We start from the raw sequence: 25,965 nt of genomic DNA, 5'->3' as shown, positions 1-25,965 counted from the left end.
ATGGGAAGATATTTCCAATACCCAAAAGTGACAATGGAATAGACAATGGCCTGGAATTTGATAACCAAAAAAAGGGACAAATTAGAAAAGTAGCCAAAGCCTAGGAAAAGGATATTCACATAAAGGGAAACCAAAATAACTCATGATACAAAAAAATGCCCAAATTCAAATCATTCAAAAGTTCAATTTAAAACAAGAAATTACCACTTTATACTGCGTGTGTGTGTGTTGGGGTGCGGGGGAGGCGGCAAATGTCAGAAAGTTAAATAACGAGAGCAGTTAGCAGCAACATAAGATTCCTCCCCTCTCTTTAGCTGTGGTGCACACAGGTGTAGATATTCTGCAGAAAAGTATATCAAGCATACTTACACCTGGAACCCAGCAATTTCATCCCTAACTAAGCATTGCAGAAAAATTCTCCAATTGGTTAACAGGATTGACTGATAATGTTCAGGGCAGCTTTGTTGGTGACAGCTGGTGCCAATCCAAGTGTCTATGTTAACAAAGTATTAAAGAAAACACGGAGAAAGCATAAACTATGGAATTTTAGCACTGATTAAAAGGAAATAACGTCCACACAAAATAAATAAATCATAAAAAACTGTTGTTTACAGAAAACAGTGAGACTCAGGTTTGCAGCAGAATAGCACTTTAAAAAATCACTTATTTTCAGGGCTTATAAAGAGGTCCACTCTCATCTCCACAACCAATTTTTTAATGATTAGAAAACATAATTTTCTGCAAACTTTGGCAAAATAGAAAAAAAAGCATATGATGTAGCCAGAGGTTGAGAAGTGGCCCTAATGACTTGTCAACAGGGACACCTAGGGCTCCCCTAATATAAACACTAAAATAGGAAGTTGCTACAAAGAAATTTATCCTATGATCTTTCAAAAAATTTATAGACCAATCCCTCGAAAGTGCCAACTAGAGAAAAAAACAAAACAAAAACTCATGCCTTTTTGGAGAAAAAAAAAAAAATATATATATATATATATATATATAAAACTAAGTTTCTTAAATGATCTTTCAAAAAATATTACTCAGTCTCTTAAATGATCTTTCTTTCTCTCCAGGTTCTCTATCTATGCTTAGTCTAGAGAAGCAAAACAGAGATTTGAGAAATAGTCCAAATCTTACATAAGAGTTTCTGAGTGAGTCTTATCTCTTTTTCTAAAACCAATTCCCCAGGCTTCTACGTCAACACTTAGGAAAACTGAGAGAAAATTACTAGCAGTTTTTCCATCTAAGGGCTGCCCCCGCCAGAACTGCACAGAACAATTTCATATACTTTCACTGACACTCTGGTTCTGCTGGATTAAATCCAACCTGGGGTTGGGAATGTTTCACAAGATGGGATACAAACTAAACTTGAATTTAAGGAAAAATTCTGGGAACAGCTAATGTCTTTTACAACACAGATAGATGTAACATTCCCTTTTGAAACTACAGATAAATTTGAGAATTGTCCTTCATTGGAGTGCGTTATTAATTACAGAACTTATAACATTTTTTCCCATTATAAATATAAGTGGAGTGTAGGAGTACCTGCGAGATTTACTGTACATTTTCCTAAGTTATTAAATAAATGCTTTTCAGTGTCTGAGGAAATTAAAAGACATTTTTATTTCAAAAATAAAGGTAGCAGTTAAGAAAGAGCAAAGCATGCACATCTATGGAATATAAAGCAAGCACATACCGTGAAAGATTCACAGTTGGGATCCCCAGGTGAAGGGTATATGGGTGTTCACTGTATGATTTTTTCCCCAATTTTTCCATAGGTTTGGAGTTTTATATATAAAGAGTTGAGGGAAGGCTAAAGTCAACAGTTTTAATTTAGTACTCAGTCTGATGACTTACTTCAACCTAACATCTAGCTCATGATTTGATTACTTCATTACCATACATGCTTCATGACAGGTGCTCTTGTATACACAATTCAGGTAAAACTGACTTAAGTCCACCCAGCGTCACTGTCTGGGGTCTAAAAATAAAGCAGCTTGGAAAGCCTGGAGGGAACCCCGAGAGACAGGCTGGTCCCTCAAGCAATTGCTGAAGAGTTGAGCGGTTTCTTCTGAAGTTCAAGATAACACTACCTAAGAATGTTATCACCGCCTCCTTCTACAATTCGCTCAAGTGAATCCTGCTAAATCTTTGCTCCTCTCACGAGTCAGCCCTACTGCTATTAGTGGAAACTACTTAGGAAGTGAACTTTATGTCTAAATTTCTAATCATCTTGCAGTGCAATATTAGGCACTGACCTCTCAGGTCCGCTAACCTGATCAAACTGGGGTCCCTAAATCCAAACACGCACACACAGCGTGTCTTCCAGCACACAAAAAACTTTAAAAGTAGACAACCCATTGTTATCTCCTTGGTTAACTTCCTCGCTTAAAAACAAACACACAAAAAACCAAACCCAGATGACTATCATATACGCTGATAAGTGATTTTCGTGTAACTGTGTTGTTCTATAAAGACACTGGATTTGAAGTGAGTGAATCGCTGAGTCCCGCGATGAGACAGGGTCTGCATTTTGCTCTTAAAATCTCGGGGGCATCAGGACTACATCCCAGCTGAGCAGGCTGAGACTGCGGCGGAGCGTGGACCGGCGAGGAGGGGACGCGGAAGGGAGGGAGCGGCGACAGACGACCCGTCCGGCGCGGGTCCCGGCGGCGCCCGGTCCCCCCGGGCTCCAGGCCGCTCGCCCCCCGCCCCTCCCCTTCGCTCCCCGCACAGCCTCTCCCGCCCCTCCCCACCCGACTCCCTCAAGTCTCCACGAACGGAAATGGGAGTCACAGCGCCGGGGACCAGCGGAAACAAAACACAGAGGCGGCCGCGGGGGGGCCGCTGTGGGGGAAAAGGCCCCGGAACGAGGCCGGCCCGCGCGGGCCCGCGTTCCCCTCCTCCCCGGCGGCCGAACTCACCCACTCCGGAATCGGCCCTGTTGCCCCCGCCCGCACTCCAGAGCCGGCTGAGAACGGCAGCGGCGCGGGCTCCACGTGCAGCGTCTCTCCGGGTAAGACCTGCAGCTCCCGCGACTAGAAGTGTGAGGCCCCAGGGCCCTTGCCGCGGAATCGGCGCTAAGAAGCCCCAACCCCCCTCCCGCCTCCAGGCACCTCCGGGTCCAGGACTACAACTCCCAGCAGGGTGCGCAAAACGAACGCCCAAGGCAACGGAGGCTCACGAGGCACAAGGAAGCACAACGCCCCAATCCGCTTTGTTTTACACAGTCTCACTTTCCCTGCACCATTATACACTTCGATAACCCTAACGAACAGGACGCTGACTCGGAGGGGAGCTTGAACTAGGGGAAAGGCCAGTCAAAGGGCGCATGCGTACAGAGCAAGGTTTCAAGGAGGGGAAAAAACGGGTCAAATTAGGGGAAGAAAAGATGGCGGAGGCTTTGCCAGGGGACCCGGAAGCACTTACCCTCCACTTCCTCCTCCTGTTTGGCTTCTGTCTCACCTAGACCCGTCCGGTCGCAGACTGTCTCCGAGACGCTTCCTGTCCGGTGAGCGTCGACCGACTGAAACGGCGGCCCATAATGCATTGCGATGGCGGGTAGGCGTGTGGGGGCGGAGCCAGGGCCGGAAGTAGAGCGGTGGCGGCGGCGGCGGAGGCTTTGGCAGCTCGGGACTAAGTGCAAGGTGACTGGGAGGGTAGCTAGATCAGCGTGGCCTCTTGGGACTCCAGTTCTGGGTTTCTTCACGAGGCCTGGGCTGCTTCTCACCTTTACTCTGCTAGGAGGAGAGAGCAGCTCTGTGTCCTGGATACCTTCACGGCCTGGGCCGGGGTCACAGCTGACCTCTACGTTTCTAGACCTGGGAGTTTGCCTAGACCCAGAAATAAGATCGATACCCTCTCTGAGGGCTAATGGGGCGGCGAGGGGGACTGGGAGGCCTGGGGGTCTCGGGCCCGCATCCTGGCTGGGGCAACCCAAGGTCAGGCGCGCGGGAGAGGTTTTCGGCCAGGCCTACTCGCCCCGGGCGCACGGGACCGTCTAAGCTACTTAGGCAGAACGTGCACAATAAGAGGGAAAAGAATAGTTACAATCTTGAAAGTTTGCATCCCACCTATAAACGATGACGGTGCTAACACTTCGTTAGGCGACTTTATGGATTGTTCTTAGGAATATGCACTGAAGAGGTAGCGAACCTACTAACCTTTGGCCGGTCAGTCATCACTATAAATAGGAGAACCATGCCCCTGCCCACGACGAGGCCTCTGCTCAGACTAGTGTTTTCTTACTGCTGCCTTCCCCAGTCTTTCTGATCATGTCAGACGCTATCACATTCTCTTGTGGCACTCGATGGTACTGGAATGGAGAATTTATGTCAGGTGGTATTTCACAGCTATTTGTGTAATGACTGTTTTCTGCGTGTCAGTAGACAATACGCATTCACTAATCAGTGAATAAAATGAAAAGGATTAAAGAAGGAACAAGTTTTGATATGAGATTATGTGTTCATTCTTTGGATGAGTTCGTAGTACTTATAAGGGAGAAGAGAACTGTTGAATACTGTGTATAGATTTGGGGTTCAGGATGAATACTAAAATTAGAAATGAGATTAGGGAATCATAGGCACTTAAATAATTGAAACAGTGAAAGTGAAGTTTACCCATGTTGTAGCAGGAATAACATCTATGCAGTCAGACTTAGAGCAAATTAACTGTGTGACTATGTGCAGCTTAACCTTTCTTAGATGTAGTTTTATCATATGTAAAGCAGGGATAAGAACACTTTCTTCTAACTCTTGAGTATTGCTGTAAGGGTACAAGGAGAGGATATATATGGAAGTACTTTACACAGTATATAGGGCCGAGCAAATGTTGGGTGAACTTATTGCTGAATGTTAAGCATGTCCTTAGTTTGCCAGAAGGGAAAGTAGGCATTGAGTTGCACAATTTTTTTTTTAAACATATTTGTGTTAAGTTAGATTTTGCTGTGTAACTTTGACCAGATAATTCTAATCCTCAGTTTCTGTATGTTTAAACATAGGAATGATAATAAGTGGCACATGACCTTGTGAAAGGTCATTTGTTGTTTGCTTGTAGCTTTTTCTCAAGTGTTTTTCCCTGATGGGGTACAAAAGTGCTATGTTATGAATTCTTTAATTTCTTCAAATACTTTGCTTTCATTCTGTCAGGTGAAGCATATTTTGATTGTATTGATTGTAGGATTTCTTTTTTTTTTTTTTTTTTGAGACAGAGTTTTGCTCTTGTTGCCCAGGCTGGAGTGCAATGGCACGATCTTGGCTCACTGCAACTTCTGCCTCCTGGGTTCAAGCGATTCTCCTGCCTCAGCCTCCCCAGTAGCTGGGATTACAGGCATGTGCCACCACTCCCAGCTAATTTTGTATTTTTAGTAGAGACGGGTTTCTCCATGTTGGTCAGGCTGATCTCAAACTCCCTACCTCAGGTGATCCGCCCACCTTGGCCTCCCAAAATGCTGGGATTACAACAAAGTGCTGGGATTACAACAAAGTGCTGGGATTACAGGCGTGAGCCATCGTGCCCGGCCTGATCGTTGGATCCCCTCCCCTCCCCTCCCCTCCCTTCTTAACAGGGTTTCACTCTGTAACCTAGGCTGGAATGCAGTGGTACAATCACAGCACACTGCAGCCTCTATCTACCAAGCTCAAGTGATCCTGCCTTAGCCTCCCAAGTACCTGGGACTATAGGCACCCACCATCACACCTGGCTGTTTTTTTTTTTTTTTTTTAGAGATGAGGTCACACTGTGTTGCCTAGGCTGGTCTTGAATTTCTGGGCTCAAGTGATCCTCCTGCCTTGGCCTCCCAAAGTGCTGGGATTACAGGCACCAGCCACTGCACCTGGCTCATTGTAGGATTTCTTTTGATAATTTTTACATGCCATTCCAGAGTTTGTCAACCCTGGCATTATTGACATTTTGACCAGATAATTCTTGTGGGTGAGAGGGCTGTTATTGTCGTTATAGAGTGTTTAGCAGCATTCCTGGCTTTGTACTCATTATAGGCCAGTAGCACTCAGCTTGGTGAGAACAACCAAAAATGTCTAAAGACATTGCCAGATGTCTCCATGGAGAGAAAAATCTCACCTCTTCCCTCACCCCCAACCCCATTTTGAGAACTACTGTGCTACTCTACAGTTTTCTAGCTAGTGCTTCTCAAACTCAGTGGTAAAGGGCCATTCTCACACCCACTCTTGTGGACACTTTTGAGTACAGTGAAAATGAATTACAAAAGAAATGAAATTTAAAAAACAAAACAATGAAGTCACTTAAAATACAACATCTAATTTTTTAGAGACAGGTTCTCTCCATGTTTCCCAGTCTGGTCTTGAACTCCTGAGTTCAAACAATCCTCCCTCCTCAGCCTCCCAAAGTTCTGGGATTGCAGGCATGAACCACCACACCTGGTTCATAAGCTCTAATTTTTTTATTTTTAAATTCAGCAAACAAATTACCTCTTGAGTCGTTATAAGTTTCTAAATGCTTATTTCTAATTTCTTTGTTTTGAGACAGGCTCTTGCTCTGTAGGCCAGGCTGGAGTGCAGTGGTGTGATCCTGGCTCACTGCAACCTCCACCTCCCAGGTTCAAGTGATTCTCCTGCCTCAGCCTCACCACGAGTAGCTGGGATGACAGGTGTGCCCATGCCTGGCTAATTTTTTTTTTTTTTTTTTTTTTAGTAGAGACGGGGTTTCACCATGTTGGCAAGGCTGGTTTCGAACTCTTGGCCTCAAGTGATTCTCCCATCTCAGCCTCCCAAAGTGCTGGGATTACAGGCATGAGCCACCTCGCCTGACCTCTAAATACTTATATCTAATTTCTGTGTTACTTTAGACCAATAACATAGTTTGTATACTTACTTCCACTAGTCCTATTATGACTTAGTCGAAGTCCAGTGTCAACGTGATGCTGACTGGTATTGTCATTAGGAAATTCGGGGAGGGCATGGAAGCATGTTAGCATATCAGGTTTTCACTTGAAGATTCAGAAATTTTACCAGCCAGGGCAATATGGCAAGACCTCGTCTGTACAAAAAAATAAAAGTAAACATTAGCCTGGTGTGATGGCACACAAGTGTGCTCCCATCTGCTTGGGAGGCTAAGGTGGAAGGATTGTATGAGTCCAGGAGGTCGAGGCTGTAATGAGCTGTGTTCAGCCTGGGCAACAGAGTGAGACCCTGTCTCAAAAAAAAAAAAAGATTCAGAAATTTTACCAGGCTGTGGTACATTGTGAGCATTTTGTCACCATTCCAATATGGGGTTTGGCAAGCCCTGTCAATTTATAGACTCGGCCTTGATCTGAGAAAAATGTATTCTAATTATTTATGGTCTCTTACTCCTTTTGTTTTTTTTTTTTACCTTTTGAGATGGAGTCTTGCTCTGTCATCTAGGCTGGAGTGCAGTGGTGTCATCTGGGCTCCCTGTAACCTCCACCTCCTGAGTTCAAGTGATTCTCCTGCCTGAGCCTCCCAAGTAGCTGGGATTATGGGCATGCGCTAGCACGCCCAACTTATTTTTGTATTTTTAGTGGAGACGGAGTTTCACCATGTTGGGCAGGCTGGTCTCAAACCTCTGACCTCAAGTGATCCACCTGCCCTGGCCTCCCAAAGTGCTGGGATTACACACACAAGCCACCGCGCTTGGCCCTCTTTATTCCTTTTCTTCTAGAATTCCTGTTTGCACCTATTTGTTGTAATTTGGAATACTTTTTGCATTTGATCTTTAAATCGCTAAAGTAAATCTCAACAGGGATTGTCCTCTTCTGAAATGTTTTAGTTAGAAAATAATATATTTTAGCTTAAGGAAGTCTCGGGATTCGAAAGTCTTTAAGTCCTTATTTTTTATTTATTTATTTATTTTTGATATGGAGTTTTGCTCTCGTTGCCCAGGCTGGAGTGTAATGGCATGATCTTGGCCCACTGTAACCTCTGCTTCCCGGGTTACGGTGATTCTCCTGCCTCACCCTCCCGAGTAGCTGGGATTACAGGTGTGCCCCACCACGCCCAGCTAATTTTTGTATTTTTAGTAGAGACGGGGTTTCTCTATGTTGGTCAGACTGGTCTTGAATTCCCGACCTCAGGTGATCTGCCCGCCTCGGCCTCCCAAAGTGCTGGGATTACAGGCATGAGCCACAGCACCTGGCCATAAGTCCTTATTTATAAAGTTCAGACTTCCATCTCCTTCACCAATTTATTTCACTGATAAAATTGGACTGCCAAACCCTCCCCCGTGTCATGCACAGCTCATTTGGTCTGGCTGCTGTTTTTCTTTGCTGGTTCTTCTGGACTTTGATTTAGTTGTTACAGTATTCTTAAATGGCTGGAATCCTGTTGTAACGGACAGAGCAGTTTCTCCCTCTGTGGGCCTGAGAAGTCCACACTTTCAGGTTATCATGCCTGGCTGAGGCATGGGAAACCTTGTACATCAGTTTGGGGACCAGTGTGTTTTTCCTGTTAGGAGTGGACAGTGTTGCAACAGTCTACCTCTGCTGTTTTCTCTGATCCAAGACTAAGTTCAAGGGAGAAAAAATACCTCACCTCACATTTTGTGCTCTAACCCTGATGAAGCTTTAGGCCTGAGTTTCTAACTATTCCTATATCCCAGGGACTTTTGGTTAAGACCTAAAAATCTTGCAGTGGGGAATGAGGAGGAGAAAGGAACTGTGGTCAGGTATAGACTGAGATCTGATAGGATGTAATTCTTTAGCAATTAGTAGAATTTGAATCTCATGATATATTTAGAGGTGATTTCTAGTAAGTATATTAACATTTCTGATGCGTGTTTTCAGTAACAGAATCAGCATGATTCTTCAGAGGCTCTTCAGGTTCTCCTCTGTCATTCGGTCAGCAGTCTCAGTCCATTTGCGGAGGAACATTGGTGTTACAGCAGTGGCATTTAATAAGGAACTTGATCCTGTACAGAAACTCTTTGTGGACAAGATTAGAGAATACAAATCTAAGCGACAGTAAGTGAATAAATAACTACAGTGTAAATATAAATATTCAAAGTATGTAAGTTCCAAGGTGGTAATAAAAAATGACGTGGTATTTGAAAGTGTCAGACCTTCACTGAGCTCATCTCTGACACAGAGGTTCATTAGGTACCCTCAAAAAAGAAGGTTTTCTCATCATTAGTTGATGAGAACCTTGACTTTTTTAAGTTGTAAACTATCTTCTTCATACTAGTTATAAGGGAAAATCCTATTAAATCTATTACCATTTAAAATACATCCTTACTGTAATGTCATGTATTATTAACCACATCAATTCATAGAAATACAGAGGGTCTTGGAAATCATTTAGCAGCTAAGTTTGAAAGAAGTAACTCCCTTAGACATTGATTAGCCTAAGATCATAAAACTAATTGGGGAAAAATGTATTACCAAAGTATATTTTAGCCCTCAATTTAGTGGCCTTTCTGTGACCTCGTAATTTGAGAGAAATGTATAAGCACAGCTCTTTTTTTTAAAACACTGTTTCCATAGTTATAGATCTCTGAGAATATATATTAAAGGACAAAAGACTCTGAAATGACATAATGTAAGTCCAAGAAAAACAATTGTAGAACCCTAGTTTTGGAAATGAATGGCCACCTTAGCCGTCATCAGGTCCAAACCCCAAATCTTAGGAAGAGTGATGTGCATCAATTCATAGTTCCATTTTATTTCATATAGTTGTCTACTGTGTGTAAAGCACTTGGCTGTTAACTGTGATGGGCCACAGGGCATTTTTACAATATTCTTAAAGTCTGACAGGAGTAGAAAGCTAGTAAGCAAATAAATACAATATAAGGTAAAATGAGTTAGGGGCTAAGATAGGGAAACGTTGAGTGCTTAGGGAGTTCATAGGAAATAATACTGCTTTCCAGCTAGAGGCATTTTAGAGGCTTTTTGGAAGGCATTGTTTGGGTATTCATCCCTTTTGAGAATCTCATGGACAACTGTGGATCATCTTCCCAGTTTAAAGAGACAAACGTGAAGAATTTACTTACATGATTTTGCTTGTAGCATGAAATGGTTCTCAAACCCACAGGAGGCCTTCAGTAGACAGTAAACCCAGGCGTTTACTCTAGGTTCTAAAGATCAGTGTATGAAGGTTGGACAGATAAGTGAGGGTAGGAGGAGAGTATCTTTTTAGGAGGAAAGAATGGTGTGAACTAAGGCATGAAAACTAGAAAGCACAAAATAGATTTGGTGAATGGTATAATTCTGTTTCCCTGAAGTATAGGGTATATGAAGAGTGTAAGGATGGTATAGGGTTAGAATGAGGGATGATGGAAGGCCTTGATTGTAGACTGAGAAAGTAAGATATGTGGTAGGCATTCGTGAGAAATTAAAGCTTTCTGAACGTGACTGGGGATGGAAGAAGATTACTCTGAATTAGGAGGATAATTTTAACCAGGGTATTGAAAGGTTGGAAATGGGAAGAGAGCAAAGATAGACATGTTAACAAAATGTAACCTAAGCATTAGTTGATGAGAACCTTGACTTTATAGCAGTGGTAATGTAAAAGTGACAGAGTCAAGACATGGAAACACTGATGACTGGTTTTGGTGAGCTGCTGGAGAGGAAGAAGAGAGGGAACAATAAAAGAAAACTGACTTTGAGGCGAGGTAACTAACAAAGGTGTTATTATTGCCAAAACTGAGGAGAGATAGTGAAGGGATTAGTGTAGTAAGTTACTAGTAAAATGTAGTAATTAAATGTAGTAAGTTACTTTGACAACCCTATAGATGTTACCCCAGTTTTATATATGAGAAAACCAAGGCTGACAGTTAGAATTTGCCAAAAATCATACTATGAAGTAACCAGATGTGTAGGACTCGTCAGGGAATTTTGAGTGTCTTCTGTCCAAATGTGGTGTTACCTTATGGTATTGATGCTGTTTGCATCATTTTAACTGTCCTGAAAAGCTTCTCTAGTAAGAAGTGAATTCTTAGGTGTACCCGAAATCTAAGGAGTCTTGTTTGTGGGTCATTGATTGGTTTGTGCAAACACACACGGAGAGTTCTGAGGAGAGACCCTGGGCTGGCATCCAGCACTGCCACTAATGAGCTCTATGACCTCGGGCAGGTTTACCTTCTGTAGGACAGTTTTCTCTTAGTAAAATGGGGATGACGATAGTACTTACCCATTTCATAGGATGTTATAAAAATTAAATGATTCAGTGCCTGGTATTTGCTAGTGAAATGAACAGGTGTCTTCTGAGTGACCGCTTTGTCCCAGTCACCATGTGAGAGCCTAGGGATATAGTAATAAACAAGATAAATAGCAAGACTTACATTCAGTTGAGGAGGTAGATGACTTCTGACCTCTTTTTATCACAAGAGTGCCTATTAAAGTTAAAATAGCCATCATTCATCAGTAACCAGTATTAAAGTATCTAGTTGAAGGATCTATTTAGAACCACACTGTCCATTTTGGTTGCCATTATCCATGAGACTATTCAAATTCTAATTACAATTAAGTGTATATATAAATTCAGTTTCTCATTTTCTCATTCATGTTAGCTCTATTTCTAGTGCTCAATAGCCACATATGGCTAGTGGCTACCACATTGGACAGCACAGAGTATTTCTAACATCACAAAAAGTTCTATTGGACAGTGCTAATCTGAAAGAAAATTGGATCTCTAACAAGAAACATTGTTAACAAGTTCTTAAATTGGAGCCACCTATGTATTTTTTTGTGCACGTTCTCCTAACTTAAATAAGACTCTATACTCTTTGATCATAGACATGTGTAAAAATGTTATTACCCTTGAAGGAATTTTCACGTGTACATTTTTTTACGTTTAGAATATTGTTCATTGCTAGGTAGGCAGTAATATTTACGACAAAAACAGAAGAATTTCTTCAAAGAATTAATTAGACCCAGTTGGCCCTGCTGCTGGTCCATGATGCTATATTTATTTTCCCAAACTGCACACATCTAATTTTGTCATTTTATTGCTTAGCAAATAAAATACAAACTCCCAGGCTTAACATTCCAGGCCTCCCATGATCTGGGGTTTGCTGATTTTTCCATCTAGACTCCTTAGCATTCCCTACATATAGCCAATCCTTTACCACCTCTATGTCTTTGCTTTTTCCATCTTGGAAGGTCTCAAAATGCCTGATGTTTCTCAAATGCCACCTTTTTAAAATGAAATTTTCCCTGATTAGCTTTGCAAAAGTAATCTCTTCCTCAACTTGAATAGCTTTTTGTTAAACCATGTCTTTGAAGCTCACCACATCACTCCTTTACAGCATAAATGTTTATAAACATGTAATTTTTTTCTTCTAAATTGCAAAATCTCTGAGGGTAGGAAATAATTTGCTTCTTTAATAGGACCCCTATTGTAGAAACTTAAGTTACTAAGTTATTTAAAAGCCATTTAGTGATGACTGACTTAAAGCAAATGATAATAGTAGATAATCATTTAGTATTCACTGTGTGCCGGGCACTGTGCTTAGAGGTATGTGTGCATTTACACCCTTGTTTGGTAGGAACTTCATATTTAGATGTGGAAACTAAAATTTAGAGGCTCTGTCCCTTGCTCAGGTTTACAAAGTTGCTGAATAGTTGAACTTACACTCAAATGGAACCAGTCTTTGACTCCAGAGCCCGTAGACTTAACGATATACCTTATTGCAACTTAGACCCTGAGAAATTCTGACTTAGTGTCTGTGATACTAAGAAACCTTGAATCTTTAGAGATTTGTTTGAGGTTACCTCATTTATGTGAAACCTCATCATAATAAAATAGTTTGAATTGAAATTGAAGTGGAAATACTTCTTTTCTTTCTGAAGTTTTTTCTTTGACTACATGAATGCTTTAAAAAGGTCTATTGGCCGAGTGTGGTGGCTCACGCCTGTAATCCCAGCATTTGGGAGGCCGAGGCGGGCGAATCACAAGGTCAGGAGATCAAGATCATCCTGGTCAACATGGTGAAACCCCCTCTCTACTAAAAATACAAAAATTAGCTGGGCATGGTGGCCTGTGCCTGTAATCCCAGCTACTCGGGAGGCTGAGGCAGGAGAATCACTCGAACCAGGGAGTCGGAGGTTGCAGAGAGCCAAGATCATGCCACTGCACTCCAGCCTGGCGACCGAACGAGACTCTGTCTTAAAAAAGAAAAAAAAAAGATATATTGAAATGTGGTGAAGAGTAATTTTGTTTTAGTAAACTAGTACATAAAATTAATTTTTGTTTGCTCATTTACTTAACAGGACATCTGGAGGACCTGTTGATACTGGTCCAGAGTATCAGCAAGAGCTGGAGAAGGAGCTTTTTAAGCTCAAGCAAATGTTTGGTAAAGCAGACATGAATACATTTCCCACCTTCAAATTTGAAGGTACATCTTGTAAATCACAGATTCATTCTTGTGGGGGATAAGTGAAGAATATTTACCCTTACTTGGATTTTTAGAGAATCGAATGACAGTGTTAACATGTGAATTTATTAGGACCATGATGTGTGCCTGAGAAGCTGCCGGCTAAATGTTTGCCATTAGAATAAGAGCAGTATAGGAAATCACATAACATAGCGATTAAATGGTGGGGATCTGAAATTGAATTGCCTGATCCTGAATCCTGACAATCACTTTCAGTTGTGTAATCTTGAGTAATTAACTGGTGCATGTTTCCTCATCTGACAGTTGGGGAGAATTATAGTATCTTCCGCATACGTAGTTAAATGACATAATATATGCAAAGTCGATTAATGTAATGTGTGGCGCATAGAAAGTGTTGCATAAATGTTTAGCTATATTTCTATGTAAATGTTTACAAACAGTAGATATTTACTAAAAAAACAGAAGATTGATGAGTTAAATCTTGAGCATTTTACATAATCCATTTTACTGCAGTATAGCTAAGCTTGACCCTTTTTTCCCCTTCTTCTTAGATCCCAAATTTGAAGTCATCGAAAAACCCCAGGCCTGAAGAAATAAAGTAAAATTAATCTGGTAATTTGTCATGGGTTAGCTGTACAACTAGTTAGATGTTTCAGAATAAACGTGGATTTCATAACTGTCAAATGATCTTTTAATTCTGAGTCCAAATAAATTATTTGGTGATGTTGAGTGTGTTCTTGATGAGTTAAGTTCTGTGTGTTAGGGATGTTTTTAGATCCTTTCATTTGGTTATAATTAAGCAGATGAAGACCTTGGATAAATTAGGTACAACTTGCCCGTCACCCTGCTTGTCGTGGAGGGATGTTACCCTTCCTTTAGAACATGAAGAAATGGTTTATAAATTCTTTGTCATAGCTTTCTCAGAAATCTGAGTGTAATTTTTTTTATATGTCCTGGAACGTCTATTGTGTTTTAACTTTGATCTCCTCAAATGTTAAATAATTTTCTCCTAGTAACCCAGGTCCCTCATCTTTGCTTGCAGGTCACAGTGTATGTTACAATTCTGTTCAGATTGATGAGGGAAAGGTAGGGATGAATGGGGTTCTATAAAGGAACTTACTTTAAAAGAGTAAACCATATGGTGTTGTTTTGTCCTAGTAAGAAGAGTTCCAACAGATACATTCTAGATAAGTGTCATATCAGACATGGTCAAAATTTTAGTGACTGTAACTGGCTCTCAAGGAAGTTATTTTAAAAAAAAATTTAATGGTCAAAATCAGGCTTACAAAAATGTAAATTTTAAAGGAAAAACAGCCATGTCTTATTAGTATTTGACAATATCTCTGATATGTGTTAAATATAGGTCTTTAATAGATCTTTAAGATTTTCTGTAAAAGTGTGAAGCCAACAGTGTTCTGTTTTTTTTTTTTTTTCCCCGGCGATGGAGTATTGCTATGTTGCCCAGGTTCAAGCAGTTCTCCTGCCTCAGCCTCCCGGGTAGCTGGGATTGCAGGTGTGCGCCACCATGCCTGGCTAATTTTTGTATTTTTAGTAAAGACAGGGTTTCACCATGTTGGCCAGGCTGGTCTCAAACTCTTGACCTTAGGTGATCCACCCACCTCAGCCTCCCAAAGTGCTGCGATTACAGGCTTGAGTCACTGTGCCTGGGCCAAAGGGAATAGATTTTTATTATGGCATAGTGTAGCTGAAGGCAAAACCTGCTAGGGAATACCATTTTGAAAGATCTACAGATATTTCCTAATTATGTAGATACGATTAATATGCAGTGTAGAGAAGGAATTGGGGAGGGCAGTACAGTAGGAAGAAACAGCCCACTTTTCTTCAAATGTGGCTAAGCAGTGACAGAGCAGTTGAACTACTTTTACTTAAATAATTGCAGGCGTTGGAACAGAGAATCGGGTATTTAATTATGGCACTATCTAAAGGTAATCGTGGAAGTCTAGTTGGCCCAGGGTCTTCCTCTAACCTACCCTGAAACAGCTCTCCTCCACCCACCTGTGGCTGCAAAGCCGTCTTGTGTCAGCTGGAACTGCCAGTCAGTAGAGAACAAACTGACCTTTTCTGCATATGCTTCCTCTCCCTGTCTCTTTACCTCCTTCTTCATTCAGAGTTCAGCTGAATTTTACCTTTTATCAGCTAACACATACTTATCTCATTCACACGTTTTTTACTTGTCTCACAACTGTAGAACTGCTTGAATATCCCAGTCTCTTTGTTCATTATTGAAACAGGGTTCTGTTTGACTGTAGGAAGCATCCTATTCTCATGCCCTATATTACAGGGCTGTACATTTACATTTAAATTTTGGTCAGGCAAACACTCCCTGTTTTCAAGCTGAACCTCTGGTGGTGCTGTGAGTCAGGGATCTTAACCAAGGCTTCATCTTCCTCAGAGTCCCTTTCTCTTTTTGGCTAGACTGCTCCAACCCTGCAAACGCTGGCCTTTGTGCAGCACTTCAGCCTGCCAGGTCACTCCTTGCCCTGCACTTAACCATTCAGAACCACTTTATGTGATTATGACAAACGATCTCAGGCTTGTGGTTATCCAAAATGGCTATTTTCCCCCTGGCTATTTTCCCCCTTGCCTGGTGTTATGAACTGAATTGTGTTTCCCCAAAATTCATACTTTGATTGAATTGAAACCCAACTTCCACTACCTCATAATGTGACTATTTGGAGATAGGGGCTTTAAGTTAAAATGAGACCTTTAGGGTAGGTCTTAATCCTATCTGACTGGTGTCCTTATACGAAGAGGAAATTTGAGTTGAGGAGAGGTAAGGAGAACTAGAAAGGGACATGTGTCTGTTACTTACATAGCACTACCTTTAATAGTAACCCAAGAAGGCTAGGCAATTTTTACTTATTTAACATTCAGTGTAGGTTTTTTTTGTTTGTTTTTGGCTGCTGTTGTTTCTCTGATTGTTGCTGCTCCTGGGGTAGTAGCAGCCTTCCAAATGCTAGCTCTCTGGTAAGGTGCATGTATGAGTTCTTGTGGGGGGCCCTGTGGCCAAAGGAGGTCTTCCCAGTCGTACAGATTCCATTCTCCTGAATGGCAGATTCACTCCTACTCCCTTCCAGACTCCCCTTAGCTCCCACTGGAATGGTAAGTACACACTGTTTCTGATGTTTGCTCTGGTGAGACACTGGCAAGAAGGCTGAAGCCCAGCTACTTCCAATGGTGCCTGCGGGACCCATGGGACACTCATGTCCTTGACCTAAGAAATCTTGGGAAAACAGATGTTTCACCATCCTCCCCTACTTTGCTCACCTTTTTTTTTTTTTTTTTTTTTTTTTTTTTTTTAAAGAGATGGGCTTTTGTTCTGTTGCCCAGGCAGTGGCTTGATCATAGCTCACTGCAGCCTTGAATTCCTGGGCTTAAGCAATCCGCCCAATTCAGCCTCCAGAGTAGTTGGCGCTATAGGCACACACTACCACACCTGGCCCTCCCCCTCTTCTTGATATTTTTTTCCAGCTCTTTTTCCACCGGCTCAAATAGCTCCTGTTTCCTTGGCAGGTGCCTTCAGTTTTTGCAAGTGATTCTCTTAAACAGTCTCTTTACTTCCCTTGGGGGTGACGTGGGGACTAGTACTCCTTATGACTTTGGCAAACTCATTCTTTGTCTCTTTCTGTCCCCTCATTCCTTCCCATCCCAAATCCATCCATACACACTTCAGCTTATAAGGACTGTGTGATGAGGTGAAGGGTAAAGAGTAGTGGTGGACTGGAGTAATTATTTCAGGGTAGCTGTCTCTTCATGAACAGTGAAGGGGTATTTATACCCAATGTATTTTTCATTTTCTTTTTTTTTTTTTTTTTCTTTTTTTGAAACAAAGTGTCACTCTTTTGTCCAGGCTAAAGTTGCAGTGGTGTGATCACAGCTCACTGCAGCCTCAACCTCCTGGGCGCAAGTGATCCTCCTGTCTCAGCCTCCCGAGTAGCTGGGACTACAGGCGCATGTCACCACACCCAGCTAGTTCTTCAATTTTTTGAGACAGTCTCACTGTGTTGTCCATGCTGTTCCCGAACTTCTAGATTCAAGTAATCCTCCCACCTCAGCCTTCCAAAGTGCTGGCATTACAGGTGTGAGCCACTGCGTCCAGTCTTCATTTTCCCTCGAAAGTGGGATACTTGTTTTTAGTCTTTGAGCAACAGAGAAAGTCCCAATTAACATCCTGTTACATGAATGTAGCATCTTTGTAAAGAGATGCTTATTCATTCTCTTTGGTATATGTTATCCTAAGATTTAGAAAGAAAATGTTTCTTAACCTACAGTAACTTCAATTTAACAGTAGTTAAATTCTATAGTAAATATTTGGAAAGAAAGTTTGAGAATGAAAAATTAGGAAGTTGGCTGGGCGCAGTGGCTCACGCCTGTAATCCCAACACTTTGAGAGACTGAGGTAGACGGATCACTGAGGTCAGGAGTTCAAGACCAACATGGCGAAACCCCGTCTCTACTAAAAATACAAAAATTAGCCAGGCATGATGGCCAGTGCCAGTAATCCTGGCTACTCAGGAGGCTGAGGCATGAGAATTGTGTGAACCCAGGAGGCTGCAGTGAACCAAGATTGCGCCACTGCACTCCAACCTGGGTGACAGAGCAAGACTCTATCTCAAAAAAAAAAAAAAAAAAAAAAAAAGCATAAGCAACTTTAGGACTCCAACTATAGCTCTTGGTAAATCTCTATTTTTATTCCATCTTTAAGAAACTTTATAAATAGCACACTTGAAGTTGAAAATAAAGGGATCATGAGATGGAGCTTTGAAACAGCCTACTTTCAATCTCAAAGAAGTTAAACAGGTTCTTTGTTGACACACTCTTTACTTGCTTTGAGAGCATTTCTTGGTAGAAAGTAAAAAGACATTTTACACTCTAGTTTGTCTTAATACATTTTTTCAAACCTGGTCAAGTAAAAACTTGGCATATATTGAAAAGTAAACAAATACTGAAAGTATCACAAATGAAAGCTTTTAGTTTACCTTGGATTTCTTAACCAGTTGTTAATGCTAAAAGTGTTCCAAAAAGAGAAAACAAAAGATGGAAAATTAAATTTTAAAATTTTAAAGTTGGAAAAATATTTGAAGAGCTTCTGAAGAACTGTGTGGAAATTCATGTCTAATTGCTGAAAGACTGGTATGAGAAAAATAGTTTCCATCCAACCTTCATTCATGGAACAATTTTGTAACTTCACATATTAGATAACTATTATAATTATATATTGCAGAATATAATCATTTATTAATATTCTAACAATTTATGGGGACATTTTATAATTAAATACTAAATTTGCTCTTTGATAAGTGTTCCTTTGATTTGTAAAAATTCATTTATCACTAAATGCCAACCATGTGTTAGATGCTGTTAAATTATTTGGGTCTTATAAGGTTGTGTAAAACATGGTTCTTTTCTCAAAATGCTTCCAGGTTGGTAGGGGTGTCAAACATGTTCATTCCTATCACAGGATAGAAACCAGTAAGTGAATCAAGGGTTACAGAAATTCAGAGAAGAAAGAAACCTTTTCCAGCAGGGGAAATGAGAGAAGGCTGTCCTAGAGGGGGTGGAATTTGACCTGTCTCTTAATGAGTAGATAGAATATACAAGTCTTGTGTTTAGGAGAATTAGCATTCCAGGTGGATGGGGTATTATCAGGAAATGTATAGAGGAGGGGTAAAACAGGTTAAGATAAAATGTCCATAGCTCAGTTTAATGGGTGCATAAGGCAACCAAAGAAGTTAGTAGAACATGTAGCTGAATACATAGGCTGTGGCAATATGATGGGATATGTCTGTGATGGGTGGGAAACCTTGAATTCCAGGCTGAGGAGTTTAGATTTTGTGATAGACTAGGTAAAGGAAGAGTGAAAGGGTTTTAGCCAGGGGAAGGGAGAAGGGAGTTGACATGGTTCGAGAGAAATGGGGCAAATTGATGGACGGAGTGGGGGGAAGAGGAGATTAGAGGGAAAAGGAGCCTTTGGAACTGGAGAGATTGATGTTGTGAGAGGGTACTTGAGGGTAGAGGTACTTGTAGGGTACTTGAGGGTAGGTACTTGTCTTCCCAGGAGACAAAAGTTGAGATAGTAGTGAAAGCCTGAGATAAAAAGGTGAAAGTAGTGACTGAAGAATCGAATAAGACAATGAATGATGTAGTCAATGTAAATGGGAGGCTAAGGATGGAGAGATTTAGAGATAGGAGGGGGCAGTAGTGGTGACAGGATTTAAATGCATTCATCCTGGTTAGCCTCAATATTTTTCAAAATAATATTAGAGATTTGGGCATCTTCGGAGAATGACAGGAGAGTGGAAGAGAATGAAATGGTCCATTGTGATATTTAGACTGGTTTGGGGGGAAGGCATGACAAAAAGGTATTTTGTCTGGCAGTGAGACTGGAAGGTGGTGGAGGGGCCAGAGATAACTGAGGATGAAGGGAAAGTGACAGAGAATAACACAAGAATTTAAAAGGACTGGGCTTGGCCGGGCGCAGTGGCTTACGCCTGTAATCCCAGCACTTCAGGAGGCTGAGGTGGGCAGATCACGAAGTCAGGAGATCAAAACCATCCTGGCCAACATGGTGAAACCCTGTCTCTACTAAAACCACAAAAATTAGCTAAGTGTGGTGGTGCACACCTATAGTCCCAGCTGCTCGGGAGACTGAGGCAGGAGAATTGTTTGAACCCTGGAGGTTGCAATGAGCCGAGATCACGCCACTGCACTCCAGCCTGGTGACAGAGCGAGACTCCGTCTCAATCAATCAATCAGTAAAAGGACCGGGCTCAGGCCTATAGTAATGCCGGCAGTTTTGGAGGCCGAAGAGGGAGGAGCGCTTGAGTCCAGGAGTTTGAGACCAGCCTGGCAACATGGCAAGACCCCGCTGCTACAAAAATAAAATATCATAAATAAACAATTACCTGGGCATGACGCACACCTGTGGTTTCACCTATTTGGGAGGCTGAGCTGGGGGAATCACTTGAGCCTGGGAAGTCGAAGCTGTAGGAAGCCATGATTGCGGCACTGCACTCCAGCCTGGGTGACAGAGCAAAACCCCATCTCAACAATAACAGCAAGGAATTTAAAAGGAAATCATGGGGTAGAGAAAAACATGGTGTGTGAAACATCCTGGATCAGACTGATGTGGGTCCCCACAGACCCTGATTCCTCACTCCTCAGCTCCATGAACTTGGCAAGTCAGTAACTGTTTCCTCATCTGCAAAATGATGACATTGCCCACTTTATAGTATCGTTGAGATGAATGAGGTTTTATACATCCTCACCCCCATCCATCCCCACCTCTGACATATATGAAGTGTTCAATAAATAGTTTTTGCTTTTTATTTTCAGAGTATTTTTCTCAGCATTTGAGAAGTTGGCAGCCATCCAAACAGAGATGGTGAGATTCTAATCTTAAACAGCTAACCAGCAGCTAGCCTTATAGCTACAGAAGGTAAGAGGGTGTAGTTTCCTGGGTTTTATGAATAACAATAGGTGGATGACTCTTTCCCTGCACTGTTATATGGGGCTAAAAAGTTTAACAAGTTCAGCTATTTTTATTAGTGTAGACTTTAATCAAACAAAGCCACCTGTGGATGAAGGAAGTTCTTTGCAAAGTTGTATTGAAAAACAATCGGTCCAGATTTAGTTAGGTCGAACCTCCAACTAAAAATAAATTAAATCTAGTTACAACAGCAACACTAATGAAAACAAAACAAAGCTTGCTAATAAAGATTTTAAAGCCCTAATCTTTACACAACACAATTCACTGCAAGAAAGTAAAGTCAAAATGCTATAAGAATTACAATGGGATTTTACCAATTGTTAGTGTTCAAATTCCTCAAGTAAACACAAATGGAAATACAAGTCTGGACACCAGTGACCCACAGATACATATACATACTTTTAATAATTAGGAAATTAGTGCTCAATACTGCGCCTTTTGTGTGGGAGAAAACATTATACAAGGATTGTTAGCTAGTACAATAGTTTAAGGTAATGTACAATATATGTTGACACAGAGAGTGTTAGATGTTCACACTGCATAAAATGAATCCTCTAGCCTTTGATGTCTTCAAAAGAAGTTTTACAACTGTTAGTGAAGCTAAGGCACTACATATTTTCCCTCCACAATATGGATTTGTGTCATTTAAACTGAAGAAGTTGATCTCGTGTGATGACAGGTATGTCTGAAGAGGCGTCTTTCAGAGTCATCTATCCTCTTGGCATGCCAATGCAAGAGGAAAGCATTCCTGAAACCACAGAAATCTTCCAACCCAAACAGGTAATATTTAGCCTGATTTCTTACAAAAGCTTGTAAACAGGTGTTTTTTTCTGTCCTTCACCACCATGAGTTGGGAATCTGCCTGTGGGCCAAATCTTGTCTGTGCCTGCTGTTTTTGTAAATAAAGTCTTATTGGAACACAGACATGACCACTTGCTTATTTTGGGTGTGGCTGCCTTTGTGCTACCATGGCAGAGTCAAGTAGTTGTTAACAGGGACCTTATGACTTAAAATACCTACTTTCTGGCTCTTTACAAAAAATATTTGCTGATCCCTGACTCGTGGTGAAAATTTGATTTTGGGGGCAGAGCCATGTTACAGAAGCCCGACCTCCAGGAAGGGATCTGGTGAGAGACATAGAATGTCACAGCTAAGTCAAAGGGGGAGCATCTTCCCAGTGGCCTGGTGTCCAGGCACATGCTAGGCACTCAGTGGGTGCTTAATCCATTTGTTCAATGAATCCTGAGGATTTGCTTTGCCAATTGGGTAAAAAGAGAAGATTCTTTTGAAAGAAGAATAACTGGCTGGGTGCGGTGGCTAACAGTTGTAATCCCAGCACTTTGGGAGGCTGAGGCGGGTGGATCATTTGAGGTCAGAAGTTCGAGACCAGCCTGGCCAACATGGTGAAACCCATCTGTACTAAAATTACAAAAATTAGCCAGGTGTGGTGGTACATGCCTGTAATCTCAGCTACTTGGGAGGCTGAGGCAGGAGAATTGCTTGAACCTGGCAGGCGGAGGGGAGGCAGATGTTGCAGTGAGGCAAGATTGTGCCACTGCACTCCTGCCTGGGCAACAGAGTGAGACTCTGTCTCAAAAAAAAAGAAAAGAAAGAAGATTAACCATGTTCATAGTTGTCAAAGGTAACAAGTGACCTTTTCATCCAGATTTGCCCAGAAGAACAGGACATGCCCTAGCCATATTTTGTTTTTAATATCAATTTGGTAATTAAAAGAAGTTACAGATATGCATTTTTAACATAGTCTAACTGCTCTGGTAAATGGATCATTGGAATTTTCACATTGTAATAGTAGCTGGAGGCTTTTATAGTTCATCAGTTGAGAAACCCACATTAGACCCACTTTTCATTTGAACCATTTCTCATGTGCCCACTATGTATCAAGAGGAGTACCAGATGCAGGGAGTCAGTGAGTTTTTTCATCTCATCTTCCTTGTAGACAATTACTTCTTCCCTCCACATCCCTCCTTTTCCAAAAGCAGAATTGGCAACCCCTGACCAAGGAACTTGACCCGGAATGTCACTGCACAATTTTTAGAGACAGAAAGATGTGAAGTCACCACTCCTGCAGGGAAAGGTATCTGCAAACTTGTGTAGCCTCCAGTGGTGAGTTCTGATGCCAAGGTCACTGATCCTCTTTAAAGAAATCTTACAAGAAGGAAGCAGTGGCAAGCAGCAGTAGGGGTGAAATCAGCCACTTTGGTTTGTGTGTTTGACCGTCAAAATTACATTTAATGAAGAAATCAGTGACACACACCAGGCGAATCCTGTGGTGCACACCTGTGGGCTCCAGCCATTAGGTATTTCTTTTGATGTTGCTTTTAGTTCTCAGGAATGGAAGTAAACACTAAGTGCAAATCCTCGGGCCTAAGACCTATCCCGCTTCCTCCTTTCTGTGGATATGTTAGTGATGAACGAGCATCGGAATAAGATGATATGAGGGGAGAAAAGAGGAGTCTGGCAGAAATGAGACCAGAGGTTCCTTTTGCATCTGTCAGAGTATTTGTTGGACCCCCTAAATCAGACTGTCGCTCAGAGTCTGATTTATATTTTCATGATCTGTGGATTAACTTCACAATCAGTATGTTACATTTTAATAACATTCTCTAGAAGTTAGGAAGCAGTTAACATTTCCCAAAGCCCAGAATATACAAAGTATTTTGATTCTTTTAACTTAGTCCAGACACAAGAAGCCAGACTGTATTTTAGGTGTGGACAGAACTATTTGTTTAAAATAACAAGTTCAGGTGAGTTAGTAGCCATAAAAATTAAAATGAAACACCACTTTCATTTCCTCATGTACCTCTTTGCAAATGTCAGACAAAGCAGAGTTTTATAATAGTTTAATAATTTGTGTAACAACGGTGGTTTTGGTGTATCTCAAAAGTGGAGTCTTTAAATTATAAAGGATTTTGTGTGCTTGAAATCCTAGGAAAAGAAACAAAAAACAAGTTTAAATATATTAATTCATATTTAAAGAAACATAAATCTTATGAATATCAAGCTGTATTTATTGTAAGAATTTTACAGGTAAAAACCAGTATTTATTTATTTATCTTATTTATTTTTTGAGACAGAGTCTTGCTCTGTTGCCCAGGCTGGAGTGCAGTGGCACGATCTCAGCTCACTGCAACCTCCGCCTCCTGGATTCAAGTGATTCTCCTGCCTCAGCCTCCCAATCTGCTGGAACTACAGGCACATGCCACCATGCACAGCTAATTTTTGTATTTTAGTAGACACGGGGTTTCACCATATTGGCCAGACTGGTCTAGAACTCCTGACCTTGTGATCCACCCGCCTCGGCCTTTCAAAGTGCTGGGATTACAGGCGTCAGCCACTGCACCTAGCCACACCAGTATATATTTAATTAAACCCATTTTATGGGGAATTAATTAACTAACTCCTAGCAGACAAGGTACTCTGAAGCTTTGCCCAGAGAGTAAAGAGGTAGGACTGCAAGGCAGAGGCAGATAAATCCTGTTAGGAGGATGCTCCTGGCATCTAGTGTTGGAGGACAGGCATGTTGCTACGCATCCTGCAATGTACAGGACAGCACCTTACACAAAGAATGATGTGGCCGAAAGTATCAGTAGTATTGAGGTTGAGAAACCCTGTGATGTAGGGCACAAGAGAAATGAAGGGGACTCTAGCTCTTAGCTGATGAGGGCGACTGAGAGGAAGGCAAAGAAAAAATAAATGGCTTTTGTTCATTCAATTTAGCCACAATGTGCTTCATACTGTTTGGAGGGATGGGAGTATTCGATTCTACACTCCGAGAGTACTTTCTGTAAATTGTAGGAACAAAAATGGTAGGAACAAAGTTTCTTTTTTTTTTTTTTGTGAGACGGAGTCTCGCTCTGTCGCCCAGGCTGGAGTGCAGTGGCCGGATCTCAGCTCACTGCAAGCTCCGCCTCCCGGGTTCACGCCATTCTCCTGCCTCAGCCTCCCGTGTAGCCGGGACTACAGGAGCCCGCCACCTCGCCCGGCTAGTTTTTTTTTTTTTGTACTTTTTAGTAGAGACGGGGTTTCACCGTGTTAGCCAGGATGGTCGCCATCTCCTGACCTCGTGATCCGCCTGTCTCGGCCTCCCAAAGTGCTAGGATTACAGGCTTGAGCCACCGCGCCCGGCCAGGAACAAAGTTTCTTGTCCCCTAATTAAACATCAGTATGTTTTCAGTGTAGTAAACCACAAAATAAGGTGAATTCTGTAATAGTTTCTGGAACAATTTTTAAAAATCAAATTTGTACAGAAAAATGGGTGAATATTAAACACTACTACCCATTAAAATCACTTATGCATTTAAAATACTGATGTCCAGGCTCCCCCCTCCCCCGACCCCCACCCTGCCCCACCCTCCAGACTCTACTGAGAGGAAAACTGAGAGAATTCCTGCCATAGATGAGTAACGTGTTTCTGAGAACCCATGCTTTGTTTCTCAAGAAACGACTTAGTCCCAACCCACTATATTCCTGAGAAAATCATCCAGAAGGCTGAATATCCATCCAAAGAGCTACAAAATCTGAGTAATTAATGGTATTTGCTGCATCAATGTAGTGTTTACAAAGGGTCCAAATGTCTATGTTCCTTAAACCCTCTGAGTTAGGTAATTACTGCGTCTTTTCAAACATTTCTGAAATGTTCCTTTCAAATATAATGGTCTGGTCTGAATGTTTGTGTCACCCAAAATTCATATGTTGAAACCTAATCCTTAATGCAACAATATTAAGAGGTGGGGCCTTTAGGAGGTGATCAGGTGATGAGGGCAGGACCTTCATGAATGGAACTAGTGCCCTTATCAAAGAGGCCGGAGGGTGCTTGTTTTGCCCCTGCTGCTGTGTGAGGACACAGCAGGAAGCCTCCATCTATGAGGAACAGGCTCTCACTAGACATTGAATCTACTGGCACCTTGATTGTGGACTTCCCGGCCTCCAAAACTGAAAATAAATTTGTTGTTTGTAAATTACCCAGTGTATGGTATTTTTGTTATTGCAGCCCAAATGACTAAGACATTGCCTAGCCCTAAAATGTTCCAAGTACTTCACATAACCAAAGGTGAATGCTAGAACCACAGATCTGCTGGAACCACTCTGCTTGGTCAAGCTACAGGGAA

General features: G+C 41.7%; 4 protein-coding genes across 10 annotated transcripts in view; 2 read left to right on the top strand and 2 right to left on the bottom strand.

Moving 5' to 3' along the window:
* GABPA (GA binding protein transcription factor subunit alpha) overlaps positions 1-3,650 on the bottom strand; it is a 44,456-nt gene extending 40,806 nt beyond the window's left edge. Inside the window, exon 1 of one of the 5 annotated variants that reach the window (XM_010383431.2) lies at positions 3,433-3,650. The gene's annotated coding sequence lies outside the window, so the exon portion shown is untranslated. Of the gene's footprint in view, positions 1-1,699; positions 2,492-2,927 lie in introns of those variants that run through there. The other 4 variants (XM_010383430.2, XM_030914604.1, XM_010383433.2 and 1 more) reach the window with 4 other exon arrangements.
* LOC115892844 (potassium/sodium hyperpolarization-activated cyclic nucleotide-gated channel 2-like) lies at positions 2,491-3,568 on the top strand. Its single transcript, XM_030915330.1, has 2 exons — positions 2,491-3,019; positions 3,473-3,568. Exons 1-2 carry the CDS (start codon positions 2,789-2,791, stop codon positions 3,566-3,568), a joined length of 327 nt encoding a protein of 108 aa, XP_030771190.1. The 5' UTR covers positions 2,491-2,788.
* Positions 3,390-14,055, top strand: ATP5PF (ATP synthase peripheral stalk subunit F6). 2 transcript variants are annotated; one of them, XM_010383435.2, is made up of 4 exons: positions 3,390-3,514; positions 8,780-8,956; positions 13,202-13,326; positions 13,878-14,055. In XM_010383435.2, exons 2-4 carry the CDS (start codon positions 8,793-8,795, stop codon positions 13,913-13,915), a joined length of 327 nt encoding a protein of 108 aa, XP_010381737.1. In that variant the 5' UTR covers positions 3,390-3,514; positions 8,780-8,792; the 3' UTR covers positions 13,916-14,055. The 2 variants fall into 2 exon arrangements, with proteins under 2 accessions (XP_010381737.1, XP_010381736.1); XM_010383434.2 differs by having other exon boundaries at positions 3,512-3,650.
* A 6,828-nt stretch (positions 14,056-20,883) lies between these two features.
* Positions 20,884-25,965, bottom strand: part of JAM2 (junctional adhesion molecule 2) — an 80,241-nt gene continuing 75,159 nt past the window's right edge. Inside the window, exon 9 of one of the 2 annotated variants that reach the window (XM_030915175.1) lies at positions 20,884-23,782. In XM_030915175.1, coding sequence (XP_030771035.1) covers positions 23,750-23,782 — 33 coding nt within the window. In that variant the 3' untranslated portion in view covers positions 20,884-23,749. The remainder of the gene's footprint in view (positions 23,783-25,965) is intronic. The other variant, XM_010383429.2, reaches the window with a different exon arrangement.

The sequence above is a fragment of the Rhinopithecus roxellana genome, chromosome 13 (assembly GCF_007565055.1).
Source record: "Rhinopithecus roxellana isolate Shanxi Qingling chromosome 13, ASM756505v1, whole genome shotgun sequence".
In the NCBI taxonomy this organism is placed as follows: domain Eukaryota; kingdom Metazoa; phylum Chordata; class Mammalia; order Primates; family Cercopithecidae; genus Rhinopithecus; species Rhinopithecus roxellana.
This window is presented reverse-complemented; position numbering and strand designations above follow the sequence as displayed.

Excerpts from the sequence above, each read along its gene's own strand:
- LOC115892844 (XM_030915330.1), top strand. The coding sequence starts at position 2,789 with ATGGGAGTCACAGCGCCGGGGACCAGCGGAAACAAAACACAGAGGCGG. Across the intron at positions 3,020-3,472 it reads CACGTGCAGCGTCTCTCCGG|ACCCGTCCGGTCGCAGACTG; the intron begins GTAAGACCTGCA and ends TGTCTCACCTAG.
- ATP5PF (XM_010383435.2), top strand. The coding sequence starts at position 8,793 with ATGATTCTTCAGAGGCTCTTCAGGTTCTCCTCTGTCATTCGGTCAGCA. Across the intron at positions 8,957-13,201 it reads GAATACAAATCTAAGCGACA|GACATCTGGAGGACCTGTTG; the intron begins GTAAGTGAATAA and ends TTTACTTAACAG. Across the intron at positions 13,327-13,877 it reads TCCCACCTTCAAATTTGAAG|ATCCCAAATTTGAAGTCATC; the intron begins GTACATCTTGTA and ends CCTTCTTCTTAG.